This window comes from Castanea sativa, chromosome 7 (genome assembly GCF_040712315.1).
Source record: "Castanea sativa cultivar Marrone di Chiusa Pesio chromosome 7, ASM4071231v1".
Lineage (NCBI taxonomy): Eukaryota > Viridiplantae > Streptophyta > Magnoliopsida > Fagales > Fagaceae > Castanea > Castanea sativa.
Genome location: NC_134019.1, coordinates 38,937,761 through 38,951,443, shown reverse-complemented (window position 1 = coordinate 38,951,443; position 13,683 = coordinate 38,937,761). Strand labels below are relative to the sequence as shown.

General features: G+C 31.7%; 1 protein-coding gene across 1 annotated transcript; it reads right to left on the bottom strand.

Moving 5' to 3' along the window:
- Nucleotides 1-11,459: 11,459 nt before the first annotated feature.
- On the bottom strand, nucleotides 11,460-13,500 carry LOC142644430 (uncharacterized). Its single transcript, XM_075819047.1, has 3 exons — nucleotides 13,105-13,500; nucleotides 12,158-12,459; nucleotides 11,460-11,555 (listed from the first exon to the last, which is right to left on the bottom strand). The coding sequence occupies exons 1-3, from the start codon at nucleotides 13,433-13,435 to the stop codon at nucleotides 11,460-11,462; spliced, it is 729 nt and encodes a 242-aa protein (XP_075675162.1). The 5' UTR covers nucleotides 13,436-13,500.
- Nucleotides 13,501-13,683: the final 183 nt, after the last annotated feature.

The following is a 13,683-nucleotide window of genomic DNA, read 5'->3' as shown; positions in this document are numbered from 1 at the left end:
GTTCTAAAAGTAGACAATCCAAATAACTAGATTTCCTTTAATGATAACTATGCTAGTAGAGAATCTATATGGTTCTAAATCCCACAAAAATAAGTTTGTGGCATTCATCTTTGCTCTTCTGACCTATCCAGAATTTTTCATTCTAAATATTTCTCAATGCAATTCATTTACTAAAAAATGATTCAAAAAAACCAAATATATAAGGTTCCCGTTTATGTAGGATCTGAATTTAATATAGGATAAAGGGAGAGAGAAATGAAGGGCTAAATTGATATGGTGATCCTATTTGTATGGTTAATCTTTGCAAACGAAATAGATGTGTCAGCTTTCAAGTTGCTACCTTCATGATTGCCATTTTCCTCCTCTTGCTGCTGCAACTTTCCTGCCAATTCTAGATACATGTCTCCTAGAATAGGAATTTCAACAAATAGAAACACGAAACCAATGAGCATGGTTACAAATCCAACATGAAAATCTAGCAAACTAAACAGATATGTCAGCTTTCAATTTGCTACCTTGATGGGTGCAATTTTCCTTCCCTTGTAGCTGCGACTGTCCTGTTGGAAATTGTAGATACATGGTTGCTAGAGTGTGAATTTCAACAAACAAAAGGACGAAACCAAGAACCATGGTTATAACTCCAACATGGAAATCCCACTCGCTACCAGTATATGTTTTAGTTTGAGTAGCAAGTTCAAGTCCATAGAGAATGCTCCATATGAGCAGGACATTGGTGATCAGATACCCGGGAACACGCAGGGTGATTGCACGAATAGATATGGTATTGTCTTTTCGGATCATCATCTTCACCTCGTTCCCTGCTCCTTCACCATCCATCTTAGCCAAAAGAAAGAATAAAGCACAAGGTAAATGAATCCTAGAGAAAAGAAAAATTGATGGAAGCTTTTTGGAAAAGCCTGCTCTTTAACACAAAATGAAAATGGGACTAAACTATATGGTTATCTGTGAATACTAAGTTTAAACTAACCATAATGGTAATGGTCATCCCTTCTGTTATTGAGTCTTTGTAAGGCGGATTACCTTTCTTATTCTTCTTGTTTGTAAGGCGGATTACCTTTCTAATTCTCCATGTTTGGTTTAATGTTATTGCAGATTATATATAAAAAAAAGTTTAGACTAACCATTTAGGTCTATTGTTATGAATATAGTTTGAGAATTGAGATTGAGCAAGTGTATTTTCAAAACTAGAAATGTCTTGGTCCATTTCTGTTTTCCATCTAGAATGATATTACTATTAATGGTATTTAGTTTTATGAGATGCAAGATATTTGGCACAATTATGATTATATGGGGTAAAGCCTTAGTGAGATATTGGCTCAAAGGGGTTAAGGAAGGAACTGCATTGGAGGGAAATTCTCTGACTTCTTCTATGCACCAATTTGGCATGCGGTTAGGCCTCTCTCTCTCTCTCTCTCTCTCTCTCTCTCTCTCTCGGGACACAACAAATTTAATTAGAACTGTTGTAAAATAAAGGAAATATAATGAAAAGAAAAATGAAATATGAAGGTGAGATTATATTTGAATTGCTTCTATTCTAATAGTCATTCTAATGGTTATCCACCACAACATATTATTTTTGAAACTGATATAGAATATATATATTTCCCTTTGCTCTCGGCGTTTCTCAAAACGCCTCTAAGTGTGTCCCATAATGACAGTAGTAAGAAAAAAGCCTTAGAAGTCATTTCTTATAAGGACATCCTCATATACTTCCCTAGGTGATATGAGATTTCATGGATTGCAAGACCCCCTTTTGGGCCACTACAATCCACCCCCTTACGGGCACGTGCGTCCTCACATGTGGGCTCACACTTTTGAGGTTGTTACACTAGTTTTTTCTCTTTCTTTTATTCTATAGAGAATCCAAAAGCATGAGGGTTACATGATTCAACTTGATGGCCTATGTCCATGGAGGAATAAGAAGACAAAAATCGAACATAGAACCTCTTATACGTGAGTTTGTTGAGCATAGTGATCCATCCAATGATGTGGGTGTGGGTGGGGGTGGTGGGCTCTTCACTACTATAGTACTATTTAATGCTTTTAGGCATAGCTAGCTGAGAATATAAGAGTCCATTTGGCCCAATAGAACTAAATATATTTGGGCTCTTCGGAAACACCAAAGCTTAAAATGATTGTTTGCAGGATTTATGGATTGCAACAAATTGCCATTGGGTTATTCAAGTTTTGTACCAACTGGTCACATATCCCCTTGTTGCGTGTAATAATTTTTTTAAGATGATCTCATTAAATATTTTATTAATACTATAATTTTAAGTTAATAAAAACTTTAAATATACCTTTTTTTACCTTCACACACACACATAGTGAATATTTACACATACCTATAAGAAAACTCTACATATTCCACTATTTTTTTATGTATAAAATTATAGACTATTACTCCTTAATGATAGTAGCTAATTAATTAATTAATTAATTCTATATATATATATATATATATATATATATATATATATATATATATTTAGTGATCTTATTTGTAATGTTTCTTACCATTATCATGTATTTACTAACTGATGATTTGCATAACAAAGACGATAATTGAGAGGTAGCATTATTCATTAGATTTTTGAAAGTAATAGTGTATGAAAATTATATATATATATATATATGTATGTATATTATAAATAAAGTTAAAGGAAATATCAAAAGATGATTTTTTAAATTTTATAACTTTATTTCTTATGTAATTTCTACTACTATCAGAGAACATCTCTTTTTTAGTTATGATTAATATGGTTTCCATAGTTAGAGTTTGATTAGTTTTAAATTTAAATTTAGTTATATAATTGTATTTAATTGTTAATTGTTGATTTAAGTTTTTAAGTGAATTTAACAGTTTATGTTCATCTCATCCTTCTCTATTGAACCTTGTTACAATGGTCGTTGTTGTTCAAGGAAGTCGGTGGTTGTTGAGGAGGTTAGTGGAATTTTTTGGTCACTCGTTTTTTGCCATGCCCTTTATCTATTGAATTTGCAAATCACTTTAGGAAGTTCATCCTAGATTCTACTATTCAAACCCTTATTATCAATTAGAGTAAGAAGAAAGAAAAGATTAAAAAAAAAGGTAATGAACTCATAGGTTTATAAAGAAGTGGTTAATGATTCCCTTCAAGTTCAGCAATTAAAATTTTGTTTCATAAAGAGTATGATCAAAATGTCATCAAGTTCAGTTTTTTTTCTTGTACTCTTTCTTCTTTAGAACTTAATGAACTCTTAGGTGCATAGTTTGTTAGAAATTAGCCAATGATTGTATACCACAACACTCCTCTCATTTGGGAGAATTTTATAGTCTTTTACGGTTTTACCCATAAAACTCTAAACCTTGCATACAAAACACATTTTAATTCCTACTAAAACCATTTCTTCAGGAACCTGGTCCAAAGCTTGGTGTTGTTTCCAACCAACCCTACGTGTGCGAAGACCTAAATGTCGCTTCTACCACTCACCTTTACCACTGCCGCTACATACACATCCATTCTCAAACCTATCACATCAAACTTATCTACACACTATACCATACCATCTTCGACAACCCCATTAGAACTCTATTTTGACAAATCGATGCAAATTTCATAGTATTTTATCAAAACATAGAATTTCTTCACCTGTAATGTGGAAAACACCACCCATGTGGCGGAGTGCATTGAAGATATGGCAAAGTGCTACCGTTTCCAAACAAGTTCCAATAACCATGCAAATTACGAATTGTCGAGTCAATAATTGCAGCGGAAACCCCAAGAAAGAGATTATCGAGCTCCGAATCAATAATTTCGTGATTAATTCCCCCCTAAAAAAATCATTGTCATATTACACTAAAAATTGAAAAAATACAACATAACAAGGGTAAAGAAAAACATACATTCTCCAAAAGATGTTCATGAACATTTCTGATGTAAAGTGGCAAAGTACAGCTATTCAGATGGTTAGAATATAGATTTCCATAATTCCCTGCATAGTGCAATGTATTGTAAAAAGCACCCAAAACCTTTCCCTCTACAAATCTAGAAAGCATGGGTGCGGCTCCAGGGCCACCACACCCGCACCGAACACTCGGCGACATGCCGATTCGCACTCAACACATCAATTTGCATCCTTTTTTTCTTTTTCTTTTTTGTTTCCCAATTTGCATCAATTCGATCCAATTCGCACCGATTTAGGCTGAGTCGTGCCAGTTCAACGTCAATTTAGGCCGAGTCGCGCTAATTACGACTGAAATTGGCCAAAATACATGTTAAAAAAATAAAATAAAATAAAAACTTGAGTTGATTTTTTATTTAGTTATTAACTTATTATATATTCATCAAATTATTTGTATGTTAAACAACTTAAATTGAAATTACTTAATTATTTGTAGTTATTATTGCTCTTAAATTGGTATATATTCACCATTCTATGAAAATATATTTGATAATTTGTAAATAAAAATATATTTAATAATTTGTTAGTAAACGTATCTTATCACACCCGCACCCACACCCTACTTTTTCAAAAAAATACCGAGTCCCACACCCGCACCCAAACCCAAATCCGTACCCGTGCTTCATAGCTACAAATCTTATTCTTGACCACCAATTTTGAAATTTGTAAAATTCAAGTGTAAAACAACTTGTAAATATGTCTGGATTTAGATCATACAAATCCCTCATCATGCGAATGAGACTGCATCTATCTGAAGAGTTAAAAACAATGACGTGGTACAACTGGCTCACAAAATAATTTCTAAATCCTTCCGTAACAGTGAAAATTTCAGAAAAAATAGACGAAAGTAAAAAGATACTTTGTTAGGGTAAACTTTTGAAAAAGCTGTCCTGACTAATGTTGCTACCATCCACCGAAAGTGGTCTATATCACTTTTTTGACCACCATTTTCAAATGCTTCTTTATTATCTAGAGGGGAGGATTCATGGGTCACATTCAAATCGGGTAGAACGCAAATTCTTTGAAATAAATTACCAGAGAATTTCCCATTTTCATGAAAAGAAATGACAATACCTGCGATTCCTAAAAACAATTTCCTATTCTTTGACTTGAAGCAAATAACTCGATTCCATCTGTTGTATTTCCACCACAAATTTTCTTGGTAATTGTTGTTTTGCGATTCATTTAGAAATTCAAGAAATGTCTGTAAATAAAATATGTAATTAATCAATTTTCATAAAAAAAAAAGTTAGAAACAAATCCTAAAAGAACATAAAACTTAAAACTTACCCATCCTCGAGCTCCTTCTATCATGCCGTCAATGTTTTCAAAAGGGACTTGGCCTAAATCAACGTTGAATTGGCGCGACTCGGCCTGAATCGGCACGAATTGGCCTGAACTGGCTCAAATCAGGAAACGAAAAAAAAAAACGCAAATTGAATTGGCCTTTCAAGCTCATCTCTCTCTCTCTCTCTCTCAACAATTCCTTTTTCACATGTTGCTGACTCCTTATTTGTTTTTGGGTTTTCTTTTGTTGAAATAAAATATGCTTTATTTTTTAAGTGATTCCCTTGATGCTCTCTTTGGTTGCGAAGAAATTTGACATGAATATATATATATATATATATATAAACAGAGACCTCATGTGAGAGTGCATGAGGTCCTGCACGTGGCACTCTAATATTGCATTTAACATTTTTTACCTTTTTTCTTTAAGTTTTTTTTACTGTTACTCAATAAATCATAGTAACTTATTTTTATTATTATATAAATTTAGCAATTTTTACCTCTTTTTATTAAGTTTTTTTTTTTTTTACTATTACTCTATAGATCATAGTAACTTATTGTATTTAACATTTTTTTACCTTTTTTCATTAAGTTTTTTTTACTGTTACCCAATAAATTATAGTAACTTATTTTTACTATTATATAAATTTCGCATTTTTTACCTCTTTTTATTAAGTTTTTTTACTGTTACCCAATAGATCATAGTAACTTATTTTTACCTTTTTTCATTAAGTTTTTTTTTATTGTTACCCAATAGATCATAGTAACTTATTTTTACTATTATATAAATTTAGCATTTTTCACCTCTTTTTATTAAGTTTTTTTTTTACTATTACTCTATAGATCATAGTAACTTATTGCAATTAACATTTTTTACATTTTTTTCATTAAATTTTTTTACTGTTACCCAATAAATTATAGTAATTTATTTTTATTATTACATAAATTTAGCATTTTTACCTCTTTTTTATTAAGTTTTTTTTACTATTACCCAATAGATCATAGTAACTTATTTTTACTATTATATTGATATGAGCTGTTCTTGACAATTAGACCAACTAAACCAAAAGTTATTCACTATAAAATTGATTACCTTTTAAAAGTAGACCAGACCTTATGAAAAACTCAGGCCCAATTCTTACCTTACATATAATGACTCAAGTTTAACCATTCCCACGTGTAAATTAAAGCAAAAACTCTTACCCTTTTACAAACTCTTTTCTTCCTCCCCACGTATAAATGATACTTATAGAAAATCTCATTCTCATAAAATATCTCTTCATTTTTTCCCAATTTCAATTCAATATGCTTTTGTCTATTAAGAATATTCTATGCAATTTATGCAGACAAATTCTATGTCATCGACCAGTGCAACAAAAATATATATATATAAATCTTGAGATCCATCAAGTTGCTGAAATAATTGACAAGTGCATATTTCTAAAATTTATAATAACAAAAAAGTATAATAAATAGAATATACTATCTCACAAAATGCCATTAACTTAATATTTTCTTTAAAAAATTCAATGATAGGAATGGTTAAAAACATGATCCTATACAAGAAATACCAAAAATACATGCAAAACAATTTTCATGGAGGATTTATCTTTAAATAATATGAAGACAGTAAAGATAAAATGCATTGAATGAGATCCTACAAAAAAGGTTTGTTAATACATATTAATTTATGTAAAAAAATAATAATAGATCATATTATTTACATTAAAAAACTAATGCATATTAATTTCAAAGTTCATTGCAAGATGTGAATTGCTAGGGTATTGCAATAATAAGTAACATTGAGGATTGGTATTACATTTTGTGCCTACTTTGTAAAAGGAATGTCAAATTACAAAAAGGATCATTTTAGTGTGCAAAATGTAAAACAAAAATAAAGTTTTCTATCCCAAAGTTAGAGGCACTCACATTAATTACATACTCTCCAAATATTTATGATATATTTATCTCACTATAACTACTATGTGTGTGTGTATATATATATACACACAATTGCAAACTACTTTAGATACAAGATTCAAATTGAAGTTTTTAATGCAACTAACAAAAAAAAGTTTGTGATATTTGATCGAGATGCCGAGAAAATCCTAAATAAATCTACAAGATTGAGATCTTGCTGAAAAATAAACTAAGGTATACCTTATTTAAATTATTGTAAAAATATTGATATTGGAGAAGGAATCCCATGTGATTTCAAAAAAAAAAAAAAAGGAAAAAAATGGATTTCTTTACTCCATTTGAATGAATTCAATCTAAAAGATGGTTTTGAAAATTACATAGTTACTAAGATTTTTGATGCACATTCAAATGATAAAAAGGTATGGAAGGAAAAAAAAAAAAACACAATTCAACATGTTATGTTAATTCTTTTTACCGCACTATTCCAAAATTAACAAAAATAAAAAATTTACAAAAAAATGTCACATCATTGAAATTTAATATAAATGCAAATACCTATGAAAAATCTTAGCGACAAAGTCCAAATTTTGTAAGATCTAATCAAGAATCTCTCAGTGCCAATTCATTAGTAATTAACACAAATGATGCAACAAAAGAAAAATATAATGAAAGCTCAAAAATTGAACAAATATGGATGGACTAAATTTCAAATGTTAAAGATGGAGAAACCGATGATGACAACAAGCGTCACCATACCACAATAACAAAGCATTGAAGAAGAAAAAAAAATCGTAATGAAGTTTTTTATTACATCACATAATAAAAATCAATAATATAGAATGAATTAATATGTTTTTATCAACTTTTATTATACAATATTACTCCAAGTTGTTTTCATTATTGCTCATTACTTGAACAAAATAATTATAATAGATATATGTGTATAATTTATAATTGTTACTTTTTATGATGAACTCATTACTTACAAAATTTTATAATAAATATACTATAATATGTATAATATTTTTCAAAAACAAAGTTACATAAAACATTATAACATTATCCGTGCATCGCACGGAAAACTTACTAGTGTATTATAAACTAGTGAGTCTTTTTATCCCATTGTTTTGGGGAAATTTTGTACACTTATTTGTTGCAGTTAGTTTAAATAATTGTAAATGAAAACTTCAGTTTCCTTGGCCATAGCCAAAATAGATGTGGGGAGAAGAAATATTTCATGTTTTTAAAAAACCGGTAACTGTTTTTGCGAAACATGGTTTATTTGGATTTGATTAGATTAGATTGTATGTGTGTGTTCGACTTACTTTGGGTGTATACTAAGGTTAAAATGAGTTATATAAGTAATTATAAGGACCTCTAATTGTAACTTTACTAGTATTTTTTACGATAGATGTAGTGCAGATGTGACCTGTACTTTTCTATTGAATCTCTGCATGAGAGAACAACCCTCAGTCGTCAGTGATCACCGGATGTCACTGAAACTTGGGAGGACAATATTGAAAGCTACTATATGTGCTAGCTTGACATAGAGAGCTATTTTATGTATGAATTTGCTCCCAACTTGTAACAGTGATTTGGCAAGTAATTCATTTGATCATAAAATAGGAAGCTAATACATTTGATCATAAAATAGGAAGAGGTTCCCAAACAAATCTCGAATTTGTTAATGCAAGATAGTTTCCCAAACCATAAATTGACCTTGTGCATGGCCTGAAGAGTGAAGTAATAATTTAGTATTTGAATAAGAAGGAAGTAGTTCATTAATACAATATGCAGTACAAATTTGTAATGTCAAACTTTTTCCTGAGAAACATCAAACAAGACTCTCAAGATTTGTGTTGTGTTCTTCATGAATGCTGCTTCCCTTTTTCTCTTTCGGCTGCAACATGCTAGACAATTCTTCTGCTATTCCCACCCCAAACGCAAAATAGCAGAAACCGATGAGCGCAGTGACATTTCCAACTAATTTTTTTATTAGGTAATGGTGTATAGAGTATTGGCCGTCTCTTATAGGTTCCAATGTAAGTCCAAGTGCAGTTGAAATGATCCACAATAGCATGAAGACTATGATCACGTCCACAAAAAGACAGGCAATAACTTCACAGATTGTCATCTCCCTAATTGCTTCATTGTTCACATAGTGATATTTTAGTTAAGAATACTCAAAGAGATAATAAAAAAGGTACAAGTAAAGCAGAGATATGGGTTCAAATGGTGGAAAAGCTTACAGGATATACCTATGGAAACAAGACTTCGCTTGGTTTTGTTAGTGCTGTGTATAAAATGTCATGAAAAGAATCCAACACAAAACTCATGCTAAAGCCTATAGGTTCAATTTGCCAGCAGTCATTTATGATTCTACCATCTTTTTTTGTATCGATGAGGTTGTAAAAGACAATCCAAACTAAATTTCCTTTAATGATAATTATGCTAGTAGGGGATATGTATGGTTCTAAATCCCACAAAAATAAGCTTGTGGTATTCATCTTGGCTCTTCTAGCTAACCTATCCAGAATTTTTCATTCTAAATATTTCTCAATGTAATTCATTTACTAAAAAATGATTCAAAAATACCTAGTATATAACTTTATAAGGCTCCCATTTATGCGGGGTTGAATTTACTATAAAAGGATATAGGGGAGAGAGAAATGAAGGGCTAAAATTGATATGGTGATCCTATTTGCATGGTTACTCTTGGCAAATGAAACAGATATGTCAGCTTTCAAGTTGCTACCTTGATAAGTGTCCTTTTCCTTCTCTGGCTCTAAGTCCTCTTGTTGCTCCAAATTTTCTGCCAATTCTAGATACATTCCTGCTAGAATGGGAATTTCAATAAACAGAAACATGAAACCAATGAACATGGTTATAACTACAACATGAAAATTTGGCAAACTAAACAGACTTGAAATTTTTCGAATTGCTACCTTGATGATTTTCCTCCTCTTGTTCCTGCCACTGTTCTGTCGCAAATTCTAGAAACATGGTTGCAAGAATGTGAATTTCAACAAACATAAGGACGAAACCAAGGACCATGGTTATAATTCCAGCATTGAAATTGCACTCTTCACCAATATATGTTTCAGTTTGAGTAGCAAGTTCAAGTCCATATTGAATGCTCCACATTAGCAGGACATTGGTGATCAGAGACCCGGTTACACGCAGGGCAATTGCACGTACAGATATGGTATTGTCTTTTTGGATCATCATCTTCACCTCATCCCCCGCTCCTTCACTAACCATCTTAGCCAAAAGAAAGAATTAAGCACAAGGTAAATGAATCCAAGAGAGGAAAATTGAAGTAAGATTTTTGGAAACGCCTACTCTTAACACAAAATAAAAACGGTACTAAACATTATGGTTATCTGTGAATACTAAGTTAAGCCTAACCTTTTAGGTTTATTGTTATGGATACGGTTTGAGAATTGAGATTGAGCCATTGTAGTTTCAAAACTTGAAATGTCTTTTTGCCATTTCTGTTTTCCATATAGAATGATATTACTATTAATGGCGATTTAGTTTTATGAGATGCAGTATGTTTGGCACAATTATGATTAGATGGGGTAAAGCCCTTGTGAGATATTGGCTCAAAGGGGTCCAGAAAGGAACTGCAATGGAGGCAAAATCTCTGACTTCTTCTATGCACCAATTTGGCACGCGGTTTAGCCTCTCTCTCTCTCTCTCTAGCGTGATACAACAAATTTAGAACATATGGTTTTTCTGTTCTTTATTAATTCCTGGTTTTTCTCTTTCAAAGCATCAACCCCCCAAAAAAAATTGATCATATATGATTTTCCTATAAATTTTTCCGCTGGGATCTCTAAAAAGTGATTCATTCTTAAAATTTATTACCTGCTTCGTCAATACCAAGAAATATTTTTAGAGTTCTATTAGTAATGGGTGAGAAGGAGTTGAGATAAATTTTTATTTGATATGTCAAGTTCATCTAGTTATTCGATACATTTACTAGTAGCCTTTAAGACTCATGAAACCCACCAAAAGTAACACTTCAATTGTTAATCAAATCAAATATAATTTAAAGTTAGCTTTTGTTAATGGATAAGACTCGGATCAATGTAGCATTGGTGTCCACCAGGATCGGAAAATCTTCTTCTGGAGGGGGAAGACAAATAATAGAATTAAAGTTATTCATTAAACAAATTATGCTGAACTTGAAATTATGAAGCATGTTAAGCTAAAACTTTGGTTCTTTCAATAATCCATTTCAAGGGAAAACCAAATACACATCAATGGGCATCTCAATGCGTTCAAGGTTCAAAACCACCATTTCGCATCACATAAAAATACATCAAACTTAAAAGACACTGGCATTGATCATCATCATCGTCATTGATAATCTCAATCTGCATCAGTAACAGAATCACAAAGCCAAAATCAAAACAAAAATCTTATGCAAATGAGAGAGAGAGAGACCAAGTCCTTCCATTAGACCATTAATTGTGGTACTACATATAGGATACGTTTGTGTGCGCGCATGCTAACATAAATTCTTAAGGAGACTGAACATCAACACACATGTATATCTAACATTATACACTTCCCAAACACTTCAAAGATTATATTAACATCTTCTAGATTAATATATATGAATAGCTATTTTACAGTGCATCCTTTCTTCTTTTGACCAACTATTAAATATATATTAATATATCTGAAATAGGAGAACTGAGATCCTGTATGTAAAGTTTTGCTCCCATCTTATAGGAATGATGTGGCAAGGAATTATAAGGTTGGGGATGCATATCTTTAGAAAGCTAAAGCAGTCAGAAAATAGGATAGGATATGGTTTTTTGTAATGTAAGATAGTTTCCCAAACCATGAATTGACTTTGTTGCATGGCCTGAACTCATTCTTTATCGAATCAGAAGTAAATAAATTGAGAAGTATATATTGGCAATAATACAAGATGTAGGATAAATTGGTAATGTTAAACAAAACACTTAACATTTTTTTTGTGGCCTTTATGAATGCTGCTTCCCTTTTTCTCTTTCTGCTGCAACCTGCTAGACAAGTCCAAAGCTAGCTCCAGTGTTATTGCGAGTCCAAAGATGAAATATAAGCAACCGAAGACAATGGTGATAACTCCAATCGAGAAAGTTAGGAAATGGTATTTGCTATCTCCTCTAGGTTCCATTGCAAGTCTAATTCCAGTGTAAATTCCCCACAAAAGCATAAAGGCTGTGATCACATTCACAAGGATACCACCAATGACTTCACGGTTCATCATCTCCCTTGCTGCCTCGTTTTCTATGTAATGATATTTTCAATAAGAAAATTTGAAGAGATAAATGTACAAGCAGAGATGTGAGAGCAAATGTTGGGAAAAGCTCACAGGACATACCTATGGAAATGATACTTGTTTGGTTTCGTTAGTGCTTGCTGTATATAAAATGTCATGAAAAGAATCCTACACAAAACTCTTGCTGCTGAATTATCAAAAAAACAACTCTTACTGCTGGCTAAGTTTGTCAGCAGCAGTGACTTATATATCAAGAATATTTATAATATTATCTAATTCATTTATGCTTCTACCAAATTTTCTATCGAATAGAGGTTGTACAAGACAATCCAAAAAATCCTATATAAAATTATAAAATATAAAATAAAATAAAATAAAATAAAAGTTCTAAATCCCCAAAAGTAAGCTTGTGGTATTCATCTTGGCTCTTCTTTCCTATCCAGAATTTTTCTTTCTGGATTTTCACAATACAATTCATTTACTAGCTATGGATAAATAGAGAGAGAAGTAGAGAGAGAAATGAAGCGCTAAATTGATATGATGATCCTATCTGCATGATTACTCCTGGAAAACTAAATATATATGTAAGCTTTCAGGTTTTTTTTTTTTAATATATATACAAGGATGTAAGCTTTCAAGCTTCAAGTTGTTACCTTGATGAGTGCCATTTTCCTCCTCTTGTTGCTCCAACTGTTCTGTCAATTTTAGTGTCAAGTCTGCTAGAATGGGAATTCCAAGAGCTAAAAACACGAAACCAAAGAACATGGTCACAACTCCAACATGGAAAGCCCACTGGCTATATTCATAATCCATAAATGCTTCAGTTTCAGTAGCAATTTCAACCCCAGAGCGAATGGTCCATAAGAGCAGGACCATGGTGATTAGAGACCCTGTTATACGCAGGGCTATTGCACATACAGCTGCAGTATCTCTTCGGTTCATCTTCATCTTCTTCACCTCGACTCTCAATACTTCATCATCCATCTAAGCCAAAAGAAAAATGAAAAAATTGAAGTAAGCTTAATTGAAAAAAGCTTAACTTATGGTTATGTATGTATATTAAGTTCAAGTATGAAAAGTTTTACGTTTATGGATATTGTTTGAGCTATAGACTAGTTCCAAAATTAAGATGTCTCGATCCATTTCTTTTTACCACCATGAATGTTATTAATGGTGAATTTAGTATTATGAGATAGATGTTTTGGCACAATGATGATTATATTTACATCGTG